The 24,157-nt window shown below is 34.1% G+C and overlaps 1 protein-coding gene across 3 annotated transcripts in view; it reads left to right on the top strand.

Annotated features, from left to right (window-relative positions):
• The window catches only part of WWP1 (WW domain containing E3 ubiquitin protein ligase 1), a 59,006-nt gene that overhangs the window by 22,286 nt on the left and 12,563 nt on the right, over positions 1-24,157 (top strand). The window contains exons 2-15 of one of the 3 annotated variants that reach the window (XM_062570535.1): positions 233-323; positions 4,127-4,265; positions 6,679-6,803; positions 9,783-9,920; positions 10,024-10,087; positions 12,195-12,370; positions 15,736-16,078; positions 18,204-18,299; positions 18,901-19,075; positions 22,055-22,109; positions 22,203-22,287; positions 22,386-22,514; positions 23,569-23,641; positions 23,732-23,803. In XM_062570535.1, coding sequence (XP_062426519.1) covers positions 254-323; positions 4,127-4,265; positions 6,679-6,803; positions 9,783-9,920; positions 10,024-10,087; positions 12,195-12,370; positions 15,736-16,078; positions 18,204-18,299; positions 18,901-19,075; positions 22,055-22,109; positions 22,203-22,287; positions 22,386-22,514; positions 23,569-23,641; positions 23,732-23,803 — 1,740 coding nt within the window. In that variant the 5' untranslated portion in view covers positions 233-253. Of the gene's footprint in view, positions 1-232; positions 324-4,126; positions 4,266-6,678; positions 6,804-9,782; positions 9,921-10,020; positions 10,088-12,194; positions 12,371-15,735; positions 16,079-18,203; positions 18,300-18,900; positions 19,076-22,054; positions 22,110-22,202; positions 22,288-22,385; positions 22,515-23,568; positions 23,642-23,731; positions 23,804-24,157 lie in introns of all 3 variants that reach the window. The other 2 variants (XM_062570534.1, XM_062570536.1) reach the window with 2 other exon arrangements.

Here is a 24,157-nt window from a genome sequence, read left to right as displayed (position 1 = left end):
GTTCTAAACTATGTAAATTAACATTTACTCAAGTGCCTTGGCATCCTCAAAGGTAAGGTGTGATAAATTTGCAAAGTAATTATTCTTTTAACTGATGTTACGAAGTTGTGTGTTCTTCCATACTAAATAATGTTTAGAAACTTGCTCCTTAGCTGAGCATTTTATTTAGTACTTGTAACTAACATGCAGAAATAAGTACTTTTTAGTAAGCTACATGTGTATTTTTTTATAGGCTAAAGCTACAACTTTTGACATGGCCACAGCCTCACCAAGATCTGATACAAGTGACAACCATAATGGAAGATTACAGATGCAAGTAACAGGCAAGTAGTGATCTTAATCATTACCATTTTTACAGGGAAATATGTATTCTTAAAAAAACAAAGCTGTTTTTAAAAGTTGTGTGAAAAATAAATCGATGTAGTTAATATTTTAGTAACTCAAATATTATAATTAAGGGCATAACTATAACATACAAAGATGACTGAAGCTAGGTAGAGTTGAGGTAGTGAGTTGAATAACAGGGTTTAATGATCTCTTCAAATTAAAAAAAAAAGAGAGAAAGATTTAATACAACAGTAAGGGCAAATGTAAGGGACTTCACTTGGGAACTAACTAATAGCACAAATTCCATACAGGGAGCAGTTGTTACTGAAATTCTACACAAAAAAGATTGCAAGCTGAAAATGGGTGCACTATTACAGTGAAGCTAAAGTAGTACAGGAAGAGATTGTAAAATCTATTAAGTTTTCAAAAAATTAAGATCTTTGGTCACATATCAGGCAAACGTCTGTTGGGAATAATGTAGGTGATCTGTGTTACCCTTAGGGCAGCAGGATGTACTATATAGCCATATAGAATCATTTATGTTGGAAAGGAGTTCTTGAAAGCTCCTAGTCCAACCTCATGCTGAAGGCCGGGCTACCTTTGAAGCTGGATCAGATTGCTTGGATTATTGTCGAAACTTCCTGGGCAACATGTTCTAGTGATAAACCACATTCATTATGAAAATGTTTTTCTTTTCATGTGATTGGACTTTCCTGTGTTGCATCTTGTGATTGTTTCCTCTCTTCCTTTTATTCTGTGGGCTCTCAATTTGAGATGGACTTTAGTCATCCCAATATCTACTGGAAGAGAAATGCAGTGGGGTACATACAATTCTGGAAATTTCTAATTGTAACAGTGACAATTCTTTTGATAGATACTGACAAAGCTGAGTAGGTTATGAGCTCTGCTGGCTCTACTATTCATGAATAAAAACTGGTGATGGATGTGATGATCAGTGTCAACTTTAGCTGCTCTTGTTATTGGATGGCAGAGCAGAATAGAGAACTGTCGTAGTCTGAGGAGAAGAAAAATAAATTTAGGTAAACAAGTAATTACTAAAACACTGCTATAATTAGATAAATGTAAAAATGTTAAGAGCAAGTAGTTAGAAAAGTGTTTTAAGTAAATAACTATGCACATATTCATATATAAATATTATTTTACCATTGATAGATAACTTGAACTTTTCCAGGGATCCTGAGAAATCTGGGAACCCTGAAGTAAGAATGAATGCATAAACAAGAATATATTAAGGCTATCTTGAACAAAACTTGGAAAAACATGAGTAAAATACACTGGCTAAAAAAAAAGAAAATCTGCATCTGAAGAAAGATGCTTCATGATGGATTTTCCAAAGATGGTCAGCTTATCTAAGAAAGCATACGATGGATAGTTCCCAGAATGGCTGTTCCATCAAATTAAATATAAGAGGAACCTTCAGTGAGAAAATCGATTAATCTCGTATACGAATCACATAATTTGATAATGTAAAGAATCATCAAAATTGATTCTAACTAATAGCATAGGTGGAGTCACCTAGTTTTGGTGTATAAAGCTGTAATAAACTAAGTTATAGATGCCTAATACCCGCAGAACGAGATGTGAAGGGGCAATCATTTTGATAACCTGTACTGCTCTGCTACTTAGCAAGTACTCTTTTATTTTCCTGGCACGTGAATTTCTCTGACTTCAAGAGACCTTGTTTCAGGTGTATAAGCTGACAGAAGCTATACATCTGTTAGGGTTAGTTTTCTGAAGGTTTAGTTCTCTAACCAGTCTTTATTGCAAGATCAGGGGAATGCCAGTGGCAGTACAATGGAAGAGGTGGGAGGGAGACCTTTGGTCAGCATTGCTGACTTAGGCTGGCTTATGCTTAGATCAGTTTATACTGTTTTGGATCCTGTACTTATATTTCAAGAACCGTAACTGAAAAGCACTTTTACAAAAGAAGCAAGTAGCCTTCATCAATTTTGCAAACAGAGAAATTCATGTGGAGTGGTAAGTGACCTGTTCAAGATTGAATAGTTGACAACATGTTGCCAACAAGTTGTGCCATCAGTATTTTTCAAATATACTTAGTGAGATATCATGTCTTGTCAAATCTCTTGGAAGTCTTTTGCTGGTTTTTGCCCAGTATTTCTAATTTTTGAAAAAATGAAATGATACTGTTGACCTCTCATGTTTGGTGTCTCAAAACTTCATGACATAAAATATAGTTAGAGAAAAGGGAGATAATTAAAGGAAAGTTTATATATTATGAATAGATAACTGTATTTTAATAAATGCTGCAGTTGCTATTAAAAAGTAAAATATGGAAGAAAAATGAATGTGGAAGAAATAGAGATTGTTCCAACTTAAGATATACTGACCAGAATTTCAGATGAAAAAATATGCTTTGTGAGTGGGATTATATTTTTAATTTTTACATTTAATTTTTCATTGATATCAAGGCTGCATTCCAGTTTTATGACACTTGTGGGACTTAGTTTGAAATTTTCAAATGCAAGGAAGTGTACAATTTTTAGTGGAAATTAAGTAGCAATGTTTGTCTCATGTCTTTAGAATCTTGGATAGTTGCATCTCAGTAACTAACTAACGTATACTTTTCGGAATTCTGTAACCTGGAAGTATGTGGCAGCCCTTTTTTTTTTTTTTTTTTTTTTTTTTTGTCTTCCTTTCAGGCAGTTTATTTAGCTTTCACTTACTTTTCTATATGGTGTTTGCTATTCCAAAAATAACAGGGAAGGATTATTCAAGTGGCTGAAAATACTCAGCTTTGCTTTAAGTTGAAAGTGAAGGGAAAGAGAATCACGTTGAAGTATGGGAGGCATAAGAGAGAAAGCATAGTCAGCAGGTATGTACGGCTGTGAGTTCATCAGTGATATCTTCTGAAGGATGTGCCTGAAATAGAATTTAAAATGTTGGCAATTAGGCCACTATTAGTTTTTATAGTAACATTATCAGCTGGGTGAGGAAGTAAGAGAATGACTTACGGGGAGCACTGAGAACTTCGCCAGTGATTTGGAGGCAAAAAATAGATTCTTTGGTCACTTGCTATTTCTTAATTATTGAAGATTTGCACTACTCTGACACTCTGAGTTCCTCTGCAAAGCTCTTTAAACAGGGGAAATGTAAGAGTTGATTTCTATCTTTTAACAAGCTGATGTGTACAACCACGATTGTAGCATAGGCAAGGAGCTGAAGCTCTGCATACAGGTTGTTGTCTGTGCTATTCAATGAATGAAATCTTGAACTGCACCTGAATTGTGTATGCTCCCATATCTATGTATAATTTAAAGCACTATTAAAGCTCCTATTTAAAAAAAGAGCAAAAAAATCTGCCCGATAATTTCTCTGATATATCATGCCTAGTCATTTTTCATTTAAAAGTAAGAAGAGAAGGAAGAACGAGGGAATAAACGAAAAAGAAAGTACAGGATTTTTTTTTTCCCCCTAGGTTAGAGAGAGAGAAAGTAAAACTATTCTAACCTGCAAATAAATGCTGAGGAGAATATGCATCACTTGTTTTTAACTACCTAATAAAGTATCTTTCTGAAACTAGAGGCTACTATTATAGCATTGACCTTTTAACCTTTTTTTTTTTTTTTTGCCTGAAACTTTCCTATGCACAGTTTTAAGATTCAGGTAGGCAGTCACGGATGTTCATCAGAACAGAACAGAAGCGGAAAAGGTGAGGCATGCCATTGTCATGCCATATTTCATACATTGTGTAGGCAATAGTTTTTCTGTTTTCCAGCAAGAAGTGTGCTCTTGTAGATAACACAATGCATTTTATTAGTTTCTAGTGCCAAACTGAAACGGAAAAAGAATTGGTTTGGAACAACTTTCTACACGGAATTAAGTGCAGATGGGGAAATCAAGAAAACAGCAAAATCAAGTAGTTCTTCAAATCCAAAATGGGATGAGCAGCTGACAGTGTAAGTAGATTTTTGTTTGTTTATTTAATACTGTTTATTAACCAGACACAACAGGCAAATATTTGTTAAACCTGGCTGCATACGTAGTTTTCTCTGGCTGTTGATAACTATATGCACACATAAGGTGATATTTATCTCAAATGAAAATTATTTTCCAGTGCTCATGAGTTTTGAGTATTATTTCTTTACGGATTGAGTTTTCCCTGTGTACAGTTGATATACACATGGTAAGAAGAGAAGGAAGGTTTTTTTTGTATATATATAAAAATAAAAATCTAAGAGAAGAAAGATAACTAACATTTTGTATACCTTTTCAGATATAGCTAAATATTTTTCTTTGCACTGTGGACCCTTCAAGTTTAAGATATTTCTCTAAGACATGTTACCACAACAATTTCAAATTTAAAAGGAAAAAGAAATTTTGAGTTTGATAGGTAGTAGTTGAGGAGGGTCTCTTTTTCCTTTAAATTTCCTGAAGAAGTCTGTTATGGTACAGTCAAAAGAACCATTTATTGCAGTATGACCATGCAACTTATCCTGATATTTGGATTGTTTAATGTGATTGATATTAAGTGTCCTACAGGTGCAGATATACCTGGATTTAATTCCATGAAGAACTGCCAAATCTTGTACTGTTTAATTGGCTTGAATACATTATTTGACAAAAACAAGATAGTATTGCTTCAGACTTGGGCCTAGAAACAACACAGCAGTTTTAATGCAGCACTGAGCATGGCCCAGTACTTCTTACAGCATCTGACCTGCCTTTGTGCAGTAAATAACTTTGTTGTCCCACGTCTGGTTCCTATATCTAACCATGCGGTAGAAAGTACATCATACCTAGCTTTGAGGAATTGGCTGTTTGGCACCACTGATACTTACTAGCTCCAGATCTGGGCTGAAGCAGTTAGGATGTTTCTGTACCACATTTTTAAATGCTTCAGGTTTAGTAGAACTTACTACCTCTTTGTAATATTGCAAAAATGGGTAAGTGTCTTGGGCCTGACAATGATTTCCGGGAGTTGTTCCAGCACAAACACCAGAACCAGAAGAGTTGCTCTTGAGAAGACAGGTTAGATTTGGCAGAATAATTGGTGAGCTGATAGAAATGAGGTAATTTGCCAACCACACTGCTACCAAACACACTCATTCTATCATCAGTATTATTTAGGGCTTGCCCCTTAAATAAGGTATTCTGGTACCTTCTTACTCTGGGTATTGGAATAGTGTCATTGCTTCAGTTGCCTGGTCTGTTTGAGGATAAGTGAACTGTTTCTTTCCAACTTCCTCTGAGCTGTGTAGGGCTGCATGAGTACCAGTTTTAATTTCTCTGTGTGTGTGTATGTATGTATGTATGCATGCATGCATATAGTTTTTCATTTTTCATTTAAAACTGGTCTTTTGGAAAAGTTTCAATTAAAATACAACCTATTCAGAATGCAAAAGCACATTTGCTCATTGTTATGAGCAGAAATGGTCCACACTGTCTAACGCCTTCATGTGACTACAAAGCTGGCTTTACTGACAGGAAAAATTGTTTTTGTCAATGCTGATATAACTTGCTATTTTCAGTAGTGGTTTGATGGGTATGTAGAGTGGGACTTCTTGCAGAACCATGATTCTGCTCCTTTTCTCACAGAAACACTTTTGCTGTAGTAGACCCTATACTACAAAACTTACTCTCCAGGACCTAACATAGTTTCTTGTTCTCCTTCTTGAGCTAAGGAAAGATCATTGCTGAAAGTTATCATAGCATTATGTATTTGGTTCCATTATCTTGCTGCTTCCCTCTAGTTTTTACTTTACCTTCATCATCTGATTTTTTTTCCCCCTCTGATTTCTGTGAGTATGCATTATGGTTTTATATGCATTTTTTGATTCATAAATAATGTTTTATCAACAGTTTCATAATAAGCATCTAGAGAAAAGGTTCTTCCTACTTCCAGGCAACTGATTAGTTGCCTTTTTTTTTTTTTTTTTTTGGTAAATATTTGGTATTTCGCTTTCTAGTGATAGACAAAAGTAAAATATACTTACTGCCTCCTTTTTCACCCCCTTGTAGTTAGAATTTTGAATTATGGAGAAATAAGGATAATTGTTTTGTTTAAAAAAAAATGTTCTATAACTGAGATTTGAACCTAGTGTAGGTTACTCTGATGTTTCCAAGATTCCTTATACTATTTTAGTAATACAATTTGAGTTTGATCTTGAGATTAAGTATAAATATTAGTGTCTACAGTCTTTAGTTTTTTTTTAAAAAACAAACTCTTATAGCACAAAACCTTTTTTCAGTTAATTAGTATCAAGAAATACAATAAATATGAGAAAGTGAATTGAGATAAAATATTCCTAATAACAAAAATGAATACTTTAAAATCTGTATATATTTTTTAAAAATGTATTTTATATGCAGGAATGTGACTCCACAGACTACGCTGGAATTTAGAGTGTGGAGCCATCACACTTTAAAAGCAGATGCTTTATTAGGAAGAGCCACTGTAGACTTGAGACAAGCTTTGGAAATACACAATAGAAAATGTAAGTTATCATGAAGGATATTTTGAGTGAAGTAAAACTACTATTACTAATCTGTATGTCAAAACTGGCAACTAGGCTACTAACTACACATGTTATTACAACTGACTTTCAGTTGCTGCCTTTAATTTTCTCTTCCGGACATGTCTAAATGTGCTGTAGAGAGCAATTTAAATCTAACACTAGAATATAGCATTATTGAAACAAATGCTATACTATGAGTTATTGCAAAATAAGTAAAATTGGAAATGATACAGTGTTCTCTGAAGTACTAATTTGTAATTTGCTAAAAGATCCATTTTAGACTTAATAAAAGAAAGTCTAAACTTTCTGAAAAGGTGTCTACATCATTTTCAAGTTTTCCTTCTGTGCAATCCTTAGCAGAAAGGCTGGATATTTTCCCCTTGTAATTTAGCTGCCGAGAGAGCAGTAGGACCCATTAATGAATGAAACAATTGAGAACTTCCTTTTAGTACATTAGTCTACATACCTTCTAATTTTAATTGTCTTTAATAGAGTTAAATTTTCTTTAATTTTGTTTTTCTAATTTTTTTCGTTAATACAATAAGATGGTGAATCCACACTTTAAATTCCACTTCAGAGTGGCACTAGAATTCCAGCTAAACCATTCTCTGACCTTTCTCACAAGCTAGATATTGTACACAACTAAGAACTCTACGTGGGGTGGTGGAGGAAAGGATACTTAAAAAAGGTTATTTTTCTGATTCTTACAAAAAAATGAAACAAATCTAAAATCAAGTGAAATTTCTTCAGCAGTATTGCAAGGATTCTGCCCCAGATTCTATTGTAAAGGGGAAAAAGTACTTACTCTCTGAAAATGGGGGAAAAAAGGAATTTTCTGAATTTTAGAAATACTTCATAGTGAGGTATAATACTATGTAAAAGAGTTCTGTAATGTCAAGACTGATATTTAGTTTTTTTAACAGAAGAAAAAGTAATAGTACTTTCTATAAGTTTCACATTACTGAAACTTTATGCTTTAGCTATATTAGAAGAGATTGGGTTGCAATAATAATAGCAGTCTAACATAATAGTTAAGATTTTATAACTGTAATTCCGGGGTGTGTAGGATCCAACAACTTGACATACTCTTTCGGTGGATACTTGACTGAGTTAGCTGTAGATTTCACTAAAGGTAATTTGTGTGCAGTGCTTCCTGTTTTGGCAAGTTAACAGTTTGATAGACACTGGATGCTTCAGTCATTCAGTGGTAGAATAAGCTGATCTGCGTTCTTCAGTGGCTCAGTTACTGAGGTCTAAGCTAATACGCAGCACTTGAAACGTTCTTTACTGATGAAAGTGTAAAGTCGAAGTCCTCTCAATGCAGAAACCTTACGATTAGTGTTGTTAATTTTTCCTACTTACTAGCACCACTAATGAATTGCTGTTTACAGCCATCCCTACTTTTCTGCCACCTCAGTTGGAGCACAGCCAACTGTTGATCTTCTTTTGGGGGGGAACCTTTTAAAATAATAAATGGTAAACTGATCATCCTTTGCAGAAACGATGATTATGTTAAACGATGATTATATAAACTGCAAATACGTTGCAGTTTATATGTTGCAGTTTAACAGCTCTGTTGTGGACTAATTCCTTCTCTCTCTTCTTTTGGGTAGTGTAATTGCCTAAAATGCAGACCTCTAGACCAGTAACTTTGTAACAGACTGAGGATAACTTTCATATGTATATTTTTGGCAACTTGATGTTTGCTCTAATGATTTATGGTGCTGTGAAATCCATCTTACTTTAGCAGTAGGTAAATTAAGTATTACTAGTAAGTACTGCTCCACTGTACTTTTGAATCTGCTCTTTACAGTTAAAAGTTATAGTTATTGACCGTAACATCTTGGGGTATTTGGCAGTAGCTCATGGTAGCATTCCCTGTTTTTGTGTTTATTTTTCACTTTTGAGTCTAGATAAGAATGAAAAAAAAAAAAAAAAAAAAGAAATGCTAGTTTAGTGCATAGTGAGTTTTAACTTTAGCTTGGAATACTATCATATGGAGAGAAATATGATAGCATATCTCAAAAAACTAAACTTGAGACCACAAATACTGAAAGGTCTTAACCATTTTATCCTGACTGATGTGACCTCTTACTGTGTTTGGATTTTTGACCTGTAAGTTTAAATGCTATGTTAGTAACACTTGATTTAGAGAGGATGATGCATGCCACAGCATGCTTAGTTCTGGATTGTTTATGTCTGTCTACGTATTGAGTATTGTTTATTGGTCATGTAGAACTATTTTGCTGGACCATGTAGACTTTTTTTTTGTAGGTACTATAATATCTCAAAACAAAATGTTTGGTTTTGGTGATGGTAGTTTCTGATTTTGATTATTTGAGGTATCCTCTCTGTTAATGTTTAATCCTCTGAGCTGGGATCTATGAAAATACTTGTAAGGATTTACTAAAAATTATTCACAAAAAATTATTAGGAAGTTCTCTATACAGTCTCTTTATTTACTTCTTCCACAAATTGATGTTGTTCCTAGTTGTCTTTTAGTTTTGGAAGGTGATATGAGAAATGAACATTAGCTCTGGTTTTAGTATAAGGCTTACTGTGACTATGTACAGTATAATATTTAGATGTGTAATTCAGAAGTTGTTTGACTTTAAGCCTTCTGGTGTTATGTCAGTACTGCACAATTTCTAAAGGGCTTAGTAGAAACAGCAAACCTGGAAAATCTATAGCAATGCAGTACCAAAACTGTATGGCTCCCATGCTTATATATAGAATACTTTGAAAAAGGACAATTTTTATAGTCAACTGTGCTCTTACATACAGCTGGTGTAAATTCACATAGCTCCTTAGTGATTGCTATGTTGCTTTGAATCATCTGAGCATCTCATGCTCAGCTTTGTACAGCTAAGTTAATATAAATCATATTTTTTAGAATTTAATCTTTCCTTTACTCCTTCTCTCCTTCTCTCCCTTTACCCTCTCCAACTGCATTTTTAGTGGAGAAGGTGAAAGAACAGTTGAAACTATCTCTGGAAAACAAGAGTGGCATGGTGCAAACAGGTGAACTGACAGTTGTGCTAGATGGTTTGGTTGTTGAACAAGAATCTCTTACAAATCTCAGTTCACCAGCAACCAGTAAGTCAAATTAAAAAAAAAAAAAGTATTTAATGTTTTGATTAAAATTTTAAACAGATATAATAGAGTATTTCTGTTGAATTTGTTTCTTCCTGTTCAGTAGAAGTTCAGCAGAATGGTGAGGCTGTACATGAAAACAGAGATGCTTCGGCAAGAAGTACATCCAGGTTGGAATTTATTTTTGCACTCTAGACTGTATGCAGTATACTAGCAGTTAATCAGTTTATCATTTATTTATTTATGTATTTATTTATTTATTTATTTCAGAAGGGATAGATTTTGACTGTAAAGCCCTAAATTATAATACCACAGATTTTGGAAATACTGCTTGTATAATAATTGCCTAATTTAGCTTGATAGGATTATATTTACAACTCTGTCATTTCTTTCCTGTTAGAGCTTGGTCTCCAGTAGTTTATGATTTGCCTTTTTGCTATGTAGCACTCTGAACATAACAGATTTCCAATCAGATGAATTTTTAAGTGCTACAGCAGAGATGAGTAGAGAAGCCAATCAATGTGTTTTTTTGTCCTTAGTCCCCTTGTTTTCCTCTGCTCTTTAAGAGCCATTTCTATGCATTTCTAACAATGTCTTACAACATACCATCTGAATCTAAGGAAGAGGAAAGAGCATAATGACTTCCCCACTCAGCCAGTTCCTTTTTAAAGTCTTGATCAGGAAGTTGTTGAACAGACTTGCATTGACTTTAGGAAGCAGTATTCAGAGCATTGAACAAGTAGTTTGCCTGCTTCAACCTAAAGTGTCAAGAAAAAGCTTTAAGATCGATTTCAAGTTTCATTCTTGGCCCTCTATCTCTGTACCAGCTCAGAGAGTGCCTTGAGAAAAGTAGGAATAGATTGCTTCCACCAGTAAAGGAGTCAAGTAGATCAATATTCGTATCAATTTAGTGTTACTGGCCCACTTGGTTACCTTGCAGTGAACTCCTTCCCTTTTAAGATCCTGGCATGGGATGCAGTGGCTACTATGCGTTTGAGTGACAGGGACATGTTTGTTCTTGCATACTCTACTTCCTTTTCTTGAACATACGGAGTTTTCTCCCGGTAATCCCATGGCTGCACAATATTAGGGAATGAGAATAAAAGGTTATTTCTCCCTGGTTTTCTTTAGAAGGCTTTGTCACTGCTCACGGTTATTTCAGAAGGGTTGAAATGCACCTGAATAGTCTTTTGAAACATTACTAGCAATCATTTGTTTCCGTTCAACTATTGTTGTTCCAGGAGTAGCTTTTACTGAGATTCTGCTGTTGATGCTGATGTCTTGATTACAGATCTTCCATATAACTATCCAGCAGTTTTGCTTTACAGTTTAAAATTAAACAGGAAAAAGTTAAACAAAGTTTTGAGGTAGTTTCTGTGTGTGTCTTTAGGAAGAAAATCATATTTGTAGTGTAAAATTGAAAAGGGATAATATTTTAATTTTCTGTTAATACTGCTTCTTTGGAGTTGTGTAGGGTAGCATGGAAATTCTGTGTTTTTTTTTCCCACTCTGAAAAGTGGATTTGCTAACATTCTCCTGTTTTTTGATATCTGTTTAACTTCTGCCTTAATAAATCTCTATTGCTTCTTGAAATGATGAGGAGTTGGCATCAAACTTAAGTTTTACAATATGTGATTCTGTCTCATGAATGGCTTCAAGCATTTTGGGATAGATATAATTAGAAATAGTAAAACCGAGCAGGGCTTAGCATTCACAGGCCCTTATGCTACTTCTGTTTCTGTGTGGCCTTATAAACATGAAGCTGCCTGTGCTTGTATATGCATCCTGCCTATGCTTAGAGAAGCTGCTTGTATTTTCCTTTTACCAAGGGAGAGTTTTTTTACTCCGTTAAGTTATACTAAAATAACTTTTGCAGATATGGCAAAATCAATTGTTCCACTTGCTAAACAAGAGAAGTTTTTCTGCTGATAGCTGCAGCTTTGGAAGAGTCACTAAGGTGGTTTTGGAAGATGTGGCAGAGTAATCAGTCTGCTTGACTCAATTTTAATGTCATTACAAGTAAAAGATAAAGTGAAAATGGAAAATCCTCAGTTTTTATTTTTGAAGATTTCAGATACTTAAATTTGCATTTTGCAAATAATTGCTTTGGTCTTCAACTTGGCTATTATCTAGGTCTCCAAACATAGTATTGTGAACTGCTGTGACTTTACTTCAGTTTCTGTATTTGATTCTTGTAGTATTTTAGTTTGGGATTTGGTTTAATTACATTGCTGTTTAATTTGTTGTAATCTAAAATGAATTTTTATTTCTGCCAAGATCTGCTTGTGACATTTCCAATGGGCTAGACAATCAAGTACCTTCAAACTCTGTAGTGCAGAATGCGTTCTGTATAGAAGCTGTTAATGGAGACAACACACCATCTCCTCCTCACCTTGCAGCCAGACCCCAAAATACACCAAAACCACTTGCTGCTCAACCTGTCAACAGTGCTGGTAAGAGTGGGAGAGTTATGAAACCATGTTCTGTAAGGCTGTTGTGTCTACTTGAAAGAATCTGAAGTAGAACTTTTTCTGTACACTGTTGTTACATTTCAGAATTACTGGAAGAATGTTTCTGGGCTTGAACTTCTAATCTTGTATTTTCACTTCTCTGAATTTTATTTTTCTGAAGTTTTTCCATTTTAAACTGCATTAGCTTTTCCTACTTTCTTCGTTAGAGAAGAGAACTGATGGGAAAGATGCAAAGCATGCAAAACATCCATTACTGTTTACCAGATAACCAAATCACATTACTGGTTGTCTGGAGGAAGAAATAAAATTCTCCTGTTTTTTTTTTTTTTTTTTTTTTTTTAATTTCATTTAAAAAAAATGACTATGGTGTACTAAGCTTTTCTGTATTATAAAGGAGAGAAGGAACTACTCTTCTTACAAAATAGTTTGTAGCACAAATCTGGAAAAAACGGTAATAAAAACACTGTGAGACTTTAGAGTCAAATTGTTTTCATAGCATTAATTTGAATAACTATAATTAGGTTTATTTTGCCATTAGATGAAGCTGCTTTTTAGTGCTGTCAGGGAAACTGACAGCCTCTGAGTTGAAATGTGTTGTAGATTCCTCCTAGTCTTTCATTTTTTGAAAAGGTATACTGTTTCAAAACAAATATTGACAAATATTAAATCTCATTTTCCTCTTAAGCACAAAGTGTTGGTATTGATTATGATTACAAGTAACTTTCGGTATCACTAAGTAGGAAAATATTTTCCTTTTTTATTGTTGTTTCTTTGACAGAACTTTTGGCCTAATCATGATTATGTTTAAGCTCTTTCTGTCTTTTCTCATCTGTTTGAGAAGGATGATAGTGATAGCAGATAAAACACATACCCTTAAACAGAAATAGGCAATCTATTAATAAAAAGAGAATGGAGATTGTCAAACTTTTTGTAATGGATTGGGAAATGTGGGAATGGCAGGAAGATGGCAGGAACAATTATAAACTTAAAAAGGTAATAAATTAAATTAGGCCTTTTCTGAAGCTCTTCTCTATTTAGAGAATTTGAATTTGATTCCTCTCTACTTTCAGTTGAAGGCCAAAGGGCATATGCTTTATTTAGGCCTTGCTCCCATTTTCCCTTTATCACTGAGATCCATTTCAAGTCTGTAGGATAGAGAAACTGCAAAAATAATTGGTTTCTTTAAATACTAATATTGATGGAATTTTCACTGAATTTTCACTAATCCACTATTACCACAGTTTTCAATGACTGTACATAGTTATAGAGATATTTTTTGATGCAAGGCATAAAACAGGTCTCCAGCATTTGTTGATGATACCCATTTTTTCCACTATTGTGTCTAGCAATACTGTAATTTCATGTGATATTGTCAGAGTTGCTGTTTTAGATCTAATTGGTAAGTTAATCAGCTAATGTAAAATTTTATAGATCTGTTTTGGAGATCAGTTTACTAAAAGAGCTGATGTTTGTCACTGCTATTTTGCTTCTAACTTCATTGTGTAATCCTATTTCCTTTTTTATGTGGATAAATTGATTTTTTTTTTATGAGAGCCAAAATTTCAGTTGGCTTTTTTCCCATTTAAATAAATGTTCCTAATTAAAACAGGAGTGTGAAGAAACTGAGCAGATTGTCTGCAGTTGTTTTTTTTTTTTTTTTTTTTTTTTTTCCAATAAATACTATGCTTTGTATTTGCTTGAAATAATCAACAAAGTGTGGACTGGAAGTAGTAATGTATTGTCCTGGAACAGTTGTGTTTAAAAAGCAATTTTTCTGCAGATCTTACAGATCTGCTGCTGCCTGTAAAATCATGCTCAATATTATGCATGTAAAGAACATACATATATATATAAGCTGATGTACTAATTTTAATACATGCTTTTCAATATGTGCTGCTGATTGCAGTTCTAGAACAGCATAATTCTTTGACCTGTTTTTATAACCTTCTGGGAAAGCAAGCAATTGCTGACCTTACAGAGAATTGCAAATAGTAAGTAGAATCCAGCCATTTGTTTCTATAAATTTTGTTATACAAAACTAAAATAAACAAACTATTTAAAATGATGGGATAGTGTCTGTATAGGCACTAGTCTAGGGATAAATTTTACAAACCTGTATCAGTAAGATTATAAGTACAGAGCAATTGCAGCACTTACGTGTCAGTCCTTAGAACAGTAACCTAATGGCATGCTGTTAGGTAGAAATGTTATATTTGGTCTTGCACAAATTCTAAAGGACTTGCAAGCTGACAAGATTAAATAGAATTATCAGTGTCTGATGTTGATTAGTGGTACAGAAAAGGAAAGCTTTGGAATGATGTTAGCAATGCACTGCTCTTAACAGGCATCCTCCTGACTACAGCACCTGATTTCATTTGTCTGAGGCAAGATCTTGGTGTGCTGAGATAACTGTTCTGTTAAGCTCTGCAAATGACTGATTGATGTAGTGCTAACCACAAGGGTTTGGGAGTACAAAAGTAGTCTTTAGTCCCTACTCCCCAAATCCATGTCTGCTGGATTTTATGACCTTTTATGAGCTTATGCATTAGATAGCTTTTATGTTTTCTGTAGAAAGACTAGTTAATTTTTAATTTATTTTATAATTCTAAACCCATTTTTATAACTTACTTAATAGTTCTAAACCCATTTTCTTCAGTCATTGGACTATTTAAGTTATTTGTATTAACCAAATACAATTTTATTAGGACCAGTTGACCTTTATTTGAGAGTGGGTTTTTTTTTTGTTTTTTTTTTGTTTTTTTTTGTTTTTTTTAAGTCACACGTGGGTGGTTTTTGGTTAGTTGCAAAGCTCAGTGTCTGAGACCCTCCCCCCCCCCCCCCCCCCGCAGAGATTTGCCTTTTACTTACTATACTTCATATAGTTAATTATTCCTTAATGTTTTCCTTTCATCATATGCTAATGAAGAGTATTTTTTTGATACAAGTTGTGAGGTTTCAAACTCAAAGCTGTACTTTTTCTGGGAAGCAGATGTCTACTTTTGCTAACCTAAGAAGCAAAATATAACATTGAATTGAACAAAATAGCAAGCAAGGAAGAAATTACCTCAGTAAGGTTGAGGTTGTATAGAGAGTGTGACTGAATTTGAGATTATTTAGTTAACCTAAATTCACTATGTATTTTTTTGTTGGTTCACAGATTGTCGGTTTTAATTGCAGGTTTAATTAAGTTGGTGTTTTGTGACTTTTTGTCATGTTAAACAAAAAACTGATTATTATAGATGGGCATGATGTAAACATTTATTATTCCTTTGCTAACCCTTAAATTAGTAATTAAAAGAAAATCATTAGATTCTGATATGCAAATGTTCTTATTTCTTCTTTCTCAGCTAATGGTGAGTCATCCTCCGCTGCACCAGAAGCTGGTAGTTCTTCTGTCTCTGAGCCTCAGATAGGTTCTGAAGAAGCTCCCATGTCTACAGATTGCACTAATGCTGCAGCAGAACCTCAGTCTACAGCAGAAGCAACTGGTTGTTCTGAAAGCCACACTTCTACGTTACCTGTTTTGTCTGCTGGACTTGAAGCTGCAGCTACAACAGACTGTGCTCCACCTAGTTCTGGAAACAGTACAGCAGCAGACGCAGCAAAACCAAGGGAATCCTCCTCAAGTACATCTGGAGAATCTGTAAGACAGCAGCCTGGTAATGCCAGTACAGAACCTTTGCCACCAGGGTATGTGGGCTTGTTTTTAATGCTATACTCTAACTTGGTGTTCTAACTGTGCGTGCAAGAAATTTTATTTCTTACTTGGATTGCCAACTGCAGGTCAGTTGGCTGAAGCATGATTATTTGATCTAAATAGAATTTATACTGTGCTAGTCTGACTGGCCAGTAGCTCTTGTCTGAGAAACTAACAATTGATTTACTGAGATAGTAATGTTGATTTAATAGAGGAACACTTGGGTATGCTGAACGTGAAGATTGCTATTTAATATTTTCAAACTTATTTCATACTTGGGTCATAACTCATTGTTTCTTTGGTTTTAAACTAGTAAGAATGTAGTAAGATTCAACTTACAGAGAAGGAAAAATGAGTAAAGTACCCTAAATACTTGTAGGTGCTTGCAATGTATACATCCAATAACACTGTAAATATAGATTTGAAGTGTATGTGCATGCTAAGAACAGCTAGAAACCTTTAATTTTACCAGTGTTTGAAACTACTGCTGTTGTCTCAAAGGTTAAAGACAAAAGTGAAGATGTCCTGCGACATCAACTGAAAATATATTTTGTTTTCAAATATATATATTGATTTTAATTTTTGCAGATGAATGAAAAGATGTCTTCAGTAACTAACTGAAAATCCTAACATTTCTGTAATATTTTAACTATTATCTAGAGCAGCAGTTTCTGAATGTAGAAATTGTTTCTTACCCTGTGTGTATACCGTATGCCAGTGTAGATAAGTTTTTGGAGAGAGACTCTCTTGTACCTACTCTCTCTGAAGCAGGTTCAGCAAGTAATTAATGACATTGCAGCTGAGTTTTTGGAGTTGGATAAAACACAAAAGCAAGGAATCTAGAAAAATCAAAATATTAAATGTATTTTCTTAGGGAGGAGATACAAAGCTTTTAATTTTCAGTTCTTTAGAGAATTAAAGTTCTTTGTAGGTTGGAATTCCTATGGTATGTTGGTAGGTACACTCATTCACTCACTTTTTTTTCTTTTTTGTGTATGTTTTCCAGTTGAGGACAGGGACATGAGTTCCAGATATAGCACCTACTGTGGCCGCATACCTCAGTTTATCATTTCTCCCTGACCACTGGTTCCCTCTCTCCTCAGTCTGATTGAGTCTCTGTTATGTTTAGCCTTACTGACTTAGTCTATTACATGCTGCTTTTTCTTTCCGTCTTCCTGTGGTGCTAGCATTTAACCTTTTGAAATGCAGAATACATTTTATAGTTTTTTTTTTTATATGATAGTCTATATTAGTGAGGAAATTCACATCAGATCCGATGTGTGGCAGACAAAATGTTCTCTCTACATTTTTGGGAGCTTGCATACCTTTTTAGGAGCTATACAATTGCGCATATAAGAAAAGCAAACGTTTTGTGTAATGCAAACAAGGCCTTTAGCTCTTCAATTAACGTTTCTTCTTGTTCCTCTCCCATGTGTAAATATTATTTGTTGTATTATTACAGTCTTCAACACTATGAAACTAGAATTGCTGATAATGTTTGGTCCTCTGTCCATTTTCATTGTAAGAGTTTTGCTAATAAATTTAGAGAAATAATCCCCAAAGATTTCAAATAGAGAATTATTTACCAGATCAGGAAATAGATACATAAGACAGTTATCTGCTAGCACACATTCGGGTTCACTCTGAAAGATCCTGTTGTTTGTTACATGTAGGAGACAGTGCTTCAAATGTAAATTCCCTTTCTTTTTTGAGAAGTGTATGTTAGGAATCACAAGGATAGTGTTTTATGAAAGGAGAAGAATCTCTAAATGCATTTTGACTGAGATTCTTTCAACATCCAAACCTTGAGCAGATACTTACTTGGCTGTGTTTTCACATATTTTAAATAGAACTTGAAAATGTTTGTGAATATTTAATGCATGCTCATTTATGTATCAAGTCCTTTGAAGAAGTCTTTACAGTGAAACCTGTTCGGGTAGGAAGTAGATGATGTGTATTCCAGTCTGAGCTGTCTTAGGCCTTCTAGAGTGAGGTTTGGATAATAACACTCTTACTTGACAGCAAAGTGCTTTTTCGGCTTAGTGAGAGCTAAATCCTAGTGAAACATACCCATCTTAAAGCAGATTCGTCTTATATAAAAGTCTTTTTGTCTTAAAGATGGGAGCAAAGAAAGGATCCTCATGGTAGAACCTATTACGTTGATCACAACACACGAACTACAACATGGGAAAGACCTCAGCCCTTACCTCCGGGGTAACGTAGACTTCCTTTGATTTAAATCTAATTAGTACTGTATTTTTTTCTAATATTTGTACAGAAAGAAGTACAGTGTTACTTTTAGTAAGCAGTTCATAAAGACTGTATAAAGGATCATATAGGAAGAAATTCTAACTCTCAGTCAATTTAGAATTATATTAATTGCAGCTGTTTTCATAAAAATGTTGGTGTTATCTATAATGTTTGTTCTGATCACTAAGGATTAAATAACGTACATTTTACCACCTTTTTTTAGATGGCATCATTACGTGTAGTACCATGGTTCCCAAACTATGGTTCTTGGGCAAAGTGTTTTCTGTGAAACCTCCCAACATTGCTCATGGTCATGGTTAAAGATAAAACTGATGCAGAGAGAGAGGACCATGCGATTGTCTGCGGTCTATTTGTTCAGTATGATTGTCTTTGTACAGAAAGCTAGGGAGACCAGTGATATTTTGTATGCTTTAGAAAATAAAATCATGGCTGTGACTGCCTGTACTCGATTGAAATACGGCCTTGGAATTTAACATAAAGAAAAAATCAGTTTTGTAATGTTACTGAAAAATGCATAGCTGCTAACATTTCTATTTCTTGTTAGCTGGGAAAGAAGAGTTGATGATCGTGGAAGAGTTTACTATGTGGACCACAATACCAGAACAACAACATGGCAGCGACCAACAATGGAATCAGTCAGGAACTTTGAGCAGTGGCAATCTCAACGTAATCAACTGCAGGGAGCTATGCAACAATTTAACCAACGATACCTCTATTCGGTAACTTTTAAATAATATGTAGAAATTAGTAGAGAGGTATACTATTTTTTGTTGAACTTTTTCTAAAGTGATTTTATAATTGTTCAATTGTATGTGTTTTAAGAAGTTTGATATCAGTAATTTAAATTTTGGTTCTATGGAAAAATGAAATCTGCTTCAAAGAAAAAAGAACAAACCTATTCCTTTCTGTTTCCTAACATGAACATTGAGGATTGTGTGATGCTTAAGACTTTAAATTGCAATAGTAGCAGATAAAGCTAAAGTACTACCTTAACTGAAAAGGAACTTGAATATTGATTTATGGGCATTTCGAGCTCATCTAGTAATTCAGAATCTTTTATCAATAAAAGTGGTAATTTCTTCTTTAAACCTCTTTTGAAAGCCTATGCATCTGTTCAACTCTGGAGTTTCCTGCATGGTTTTCAATTTCTCTCAGATAGTTGCTCACTTTTTAAGCTTAACAAGAAGAAAAAATTATGACTAACTTGAGACAGATTGAAAAATGCAGTTGGATAAAAACGATAATTTATTTTTTGAGAGTTAAGAATGGTGGTGCCTGCAAGTCACTGTCACTCTAAACACTTGGTTGTAAGAATTTTATTTAGTCTCTTAACAAAAGATCCAGTCCTAGAGACTTTCATAAGTGAGACAAAGCAAACTTGGGCATTTTAAAGAAATCAATAAGTATCAGTCTGAATCCCTCACTTGTCCTGGTCCTAAGAATTTTTTTGAGCTAGATTTGTTCTTTTGGAGGAAAATATATAAAAACACAGTAGCATCCTTTACTTCAAAGCAGGTACCTGAATAAAATAGTCCCATTAAATTAAAAGGAAAATTAGGTCTGTGGATGCAGAGAGTCCTAGCCTAGGAGTTAAATGAAGTTGGTTCAGACTTGTACTTAATAGTTTCTTTAAAACACATGAGAAAATTAATACTTATCCAAGTAGACACTACCCTCACCCCACAATTTAGAAGAACTAAGTTAACTTTCTTTAAATATTACTATCTTCTTACAAAATATGTATGAAATAATGCATATGTTAAAAATGTTCAAACATTATTATTTATATTTATTAAAGTTTACTGCTTGATGGAAAAAGTAGTAATGACTAGTTAGAACAGCCTTGTTCATCCTGCAGATGGTTACTTCACATCATTTTGAAAGCTCAAAGCTTGCTAGTATGTGGGAATATCTTTGAAAGTTACTAAATATTTTCTAAGGATGAGCCTTTGTTACTAATTAAGAAAAAGGATACTGCACGTATAGTGTTTTGACACCTTAATTTCCATATGCAGAATATGCATCCTGCACAATGTGTTATCATGTCTGAATTAGCTGTGAGAGATGGAAGGTAGCAGAAACAGTGTGACTCTATCAATGAATACTTTACCCGGGTTAATATAGCATACTGCTTTTGGTATTGAATCTGGCTTATGCTATGCAACTGCCTAGCATTTCATTGTGTTCTGCTAAATGTACATTAAGCTGCGAACACACACAGTTCTCGGAACCAACTAAGGTGATCAGAAATGTCCCGATCATACCACCGTTCAGTTCTTTGACAGATGGCTTTTTTTTTTTATTAGGAACTATTCTTTTTATCCTCACTACACAGAAGTCTTTGACTACAAATGACTGTAATTGTATAGTTTTTAAAAGCAAGAAAAGTTAACTTCATTTGTTGCTGAAATAATGATGATAATTCTCTGTTTGCAACTAATAGCTGGTGGCCAGAAAAAGAAAGTTAGATTCATTTTGGATTTAACCACTGCCTTTTCTTCTGATGCTTGTTCTATTATTCTTTCAGAGGAAAACAGGGAAAATACTGTAGCTTTTCGTGCCTGAATTTGCTGTTTGTAAACTCTAAGTGGGTTTGAAATCTTTGGATTACACATACTATGTGAAGCCAAAGCAGTACTGGTAGTAAAGTGATCCTTAAAATATTCTTTGGAAAGTGTAAATTGGTTGCCAGTTTCCAAATTTTTGGTTACCAAAAATTCATTCTGCATAAAAAACCCAATTGCGTATAACTGGGTAGGTGAATTTTAGTGTCCAAAAGGTGTGAGGATGCTCTTACATAGAGCATGGATCCTGCAGTCTATGGGATTTCTGCCTTTTATATTCTCCTGTGTTTTGTACCTTTGGAAGCTAATGGGGGCTTCTGCAAGGTTACAGCATAATACAGCCTTAGCATCGTTTATAATAATAATTTAGGTTGTTTGATTTTTTTTTCTTTAACCTTACTATATGTTGGTATACATCTTGTATAATTTTAAACATCTGAATATTTTAGTGGAACACAACTGTTTTTCCAAAGACAACCAAATCTGAAAATAGCCAGACACTGAGAGAAGACATATCCTTTTTTCAGAGGAAGTAAAGACAACCTATTCTGGTGATAGTCATTGTGCTTCCATGCATACTTTGAAATGTATTTATTAATGGTTAAGCACATTTTCACTTCAGTTGAAGTTTGCACTATCTTCAGAGTAGAGGATTCCTGCAAATAGGAAAGCTTAACTAGGGAGTAAATTTTCTGGAATGTGCTATGACATAAAGGACAAAAAACTTTCATTGTCATTTCTTTTGTAACATCCCTTTCCTGTCATCTAAGACTTAAGATCATACTTAAGAACAAGCATATTCTTAAATCAAGCAAGAACAAGTACATTGTGCTTATCTGCTGACACGTATTTTCACAAAACTTTTATGAACTTCACATCTTTGAGACTACTGGCTGTCTATCAGCTTTGCTTTAGGAAGGGAAAGGAAGGGATGTAAGATTGGAAACAGTTGACGCAAGCGTACAAATCATGATTCTTATCATGCAATCTATGTTTCTCCATGAAAACAGACTAAAAGTGGCATGACGTTTTTACAGAATGGATAGACTTCAGAACTAGTTGTAATCTTAAAATACATTAAGATAAAGAAATACGAATGTTATGAATACTGAGTGTCGTTTTGTTTATAAATAGGCTTCAATGTTGTCAGCAGAAAATGATCCGCTTGGGCCTTTACCACCAGGTTGGGGTAAGTTAATCAGCTGTTGATTTCAGGAAGCAGTAATTACAGAATTTGGAATGCAATTGTTGTATAGTTTTGTTTTTTGCTTTTTTCCCCTAGAAAGGAGAGTGGATTCAAATGATAGGGTGTATTTTGTAAATCATAACACAAAGACAACACAGTGGGAAGACCCTCGAACCCAAGGGTAGGTGTGTATATTGACCGTGCAGATGAAAAGATCTTTCTTAACTGTTAAGTTTCATGATGTGGGGGAAAAAGTACTATCTACAATTTCTTCCGCAGTTTACAAAATGAAGACCCTCTTCCAGAGGGCTGGGAAATCAGATACACTAGAGAAGGTGTCAGATACTTTGTTGATCATAATATGAGAACCACCACCTTCAATGACCCTCGTACCGGGAAATCTTCTGTGTAAGTGAGAAATTAAATTAATTTTTAAATGTTTTAACTTGTATCTTAATGATGAAGTTCTCATTCTGGAAGACAATACTTTCTTCTATACTTTAGTTAGAATTGATCTCTAAATTATGAAAAAATTTGTTTTTTGTAAATTTATCTAATTTTAAGATTTAATTATCAATTCATCTGTGCAGCACTCTGAGGTACTGCTTTAAGATTCAATAGTTTTTGTGCAGTGTTCAGATTCCAAGACTGTAAATGCAGAAATTTAAAGGGCAGTGACATAAACATGAATTCAACTAGTATAACTAATAGTTAAATTTTTAAAGGAAACAATGATTGTAAAGAGTATTCCTTGTAGTTACACTGTATAGCAATACTAAAACTTAAGCAAAGTAGTTCTGAATACTTTCAAAATTTTATATGTGAATCTTCTTTTAAATAGTTTTATCAGAAGTATTCACCCAAATGATGGTTGCTGTCTTAACATCTTTTATGTAGGGTAAGATTTATTTCTGATGACATGTTGATGGCCTTTAATTCAAAGAGCTAACAGATTATTGTAGTTTAAATTCCTTCCTTGTAGTATAAATTCCTTCCTAGTTCTGCAAACAGATAAACTTACAAAGCCTTATATCTTATGTTGATCCTTGTTGACTAATGTGACTAAGTTCGTACTGCAGTCTTTCTCAGTAATGCAATAAATTAGATGTCTGTCCTTTAGCTAGCTTCTAATTTTCACAAAAAATGATAAGGATTTGAAGGATTTGAAATCCTCAAGATCTTTGCCCTTTTCTCAAACTCAGTAATTGGCTAGTGCCTTAAAAAGAAGAAAGTGGAGTGAAAAGGGAAAGATGTGGCAGACTGATATACTGAACTATCAATTACATTTTGTTTCTTTGGAAAACCATACAAAAAGAAATGGGAGTATACATTAGATTTCCATGGTGATCATTTCTTATGATCAAAGTTTTTGCATTAGTGAAAGCTACGAGATGTTGTTTAGAGTTGAATGTACTGTTTGCTATCTGTGTAGTTAATGCATCTCAAATATATTTCCTTACAGAAATAAAGGGCCACAGATCGCTTATGAACGCAGCTTTAGGTGGAAACTTGCTCACTTCCGTTACTTGTGTCAGGTACTGAATAAATAATTATTTACTTTTTAGGGCTAGCTCAGCTAATATTTTTGTGTATTGCCTGTTAACATTACTACTTTATGATTACAGTCCAATGCACTGCCGAGCCATGTGAAAATCAATGTATCCAGACAGACTCTGTTTGAGGATTCTTTCCAGCAAGTAAGACTGCAGTTTTTGTTGTGTTTATCAAGAAAAAGCATAAGAACAAAAACGGCTGTACTCAGTTCAGATTAATGGTCCTTCAAAGAAAGTAATCTTACTCTGGTATTAGCCAAAGGGGGATTTCTAGGGGACATTGTAAGACTAATCAAAATCCTTGCCTTCTGTGTGCCATCAAAACCTCTTGAAGTGGATTCTCTAAGCAAGAACAACTGTATAATAATGAAGAATAATAATATTAATGAAAATATATTACACTTATTTTAGATTGGAGTAAAATATATTCTGATTTGCCTAAAACAGAAAACCCTCTAATATATCAGATGAAAAACTCTTCCTAGCCTATTTTACCTT

Source organism: Rhea pennata, chromosome 2 (genome assembly GCF_028389875.1).
Source record: "Rhea pennata isolate bPtePen1 chromosome 2, bPtePen1.pri, whole genome shotgun sequence".
Taxonomy (NCBI): domain Eukaryota; kingdom Metazoa; phylum Chordata; class Aves; order Rheiformes; family Rheidae; genus Rhea; species Rhea pennata.
This window is presented reverse-complemented; position numbering and strand designations above follow the sequence as displayed.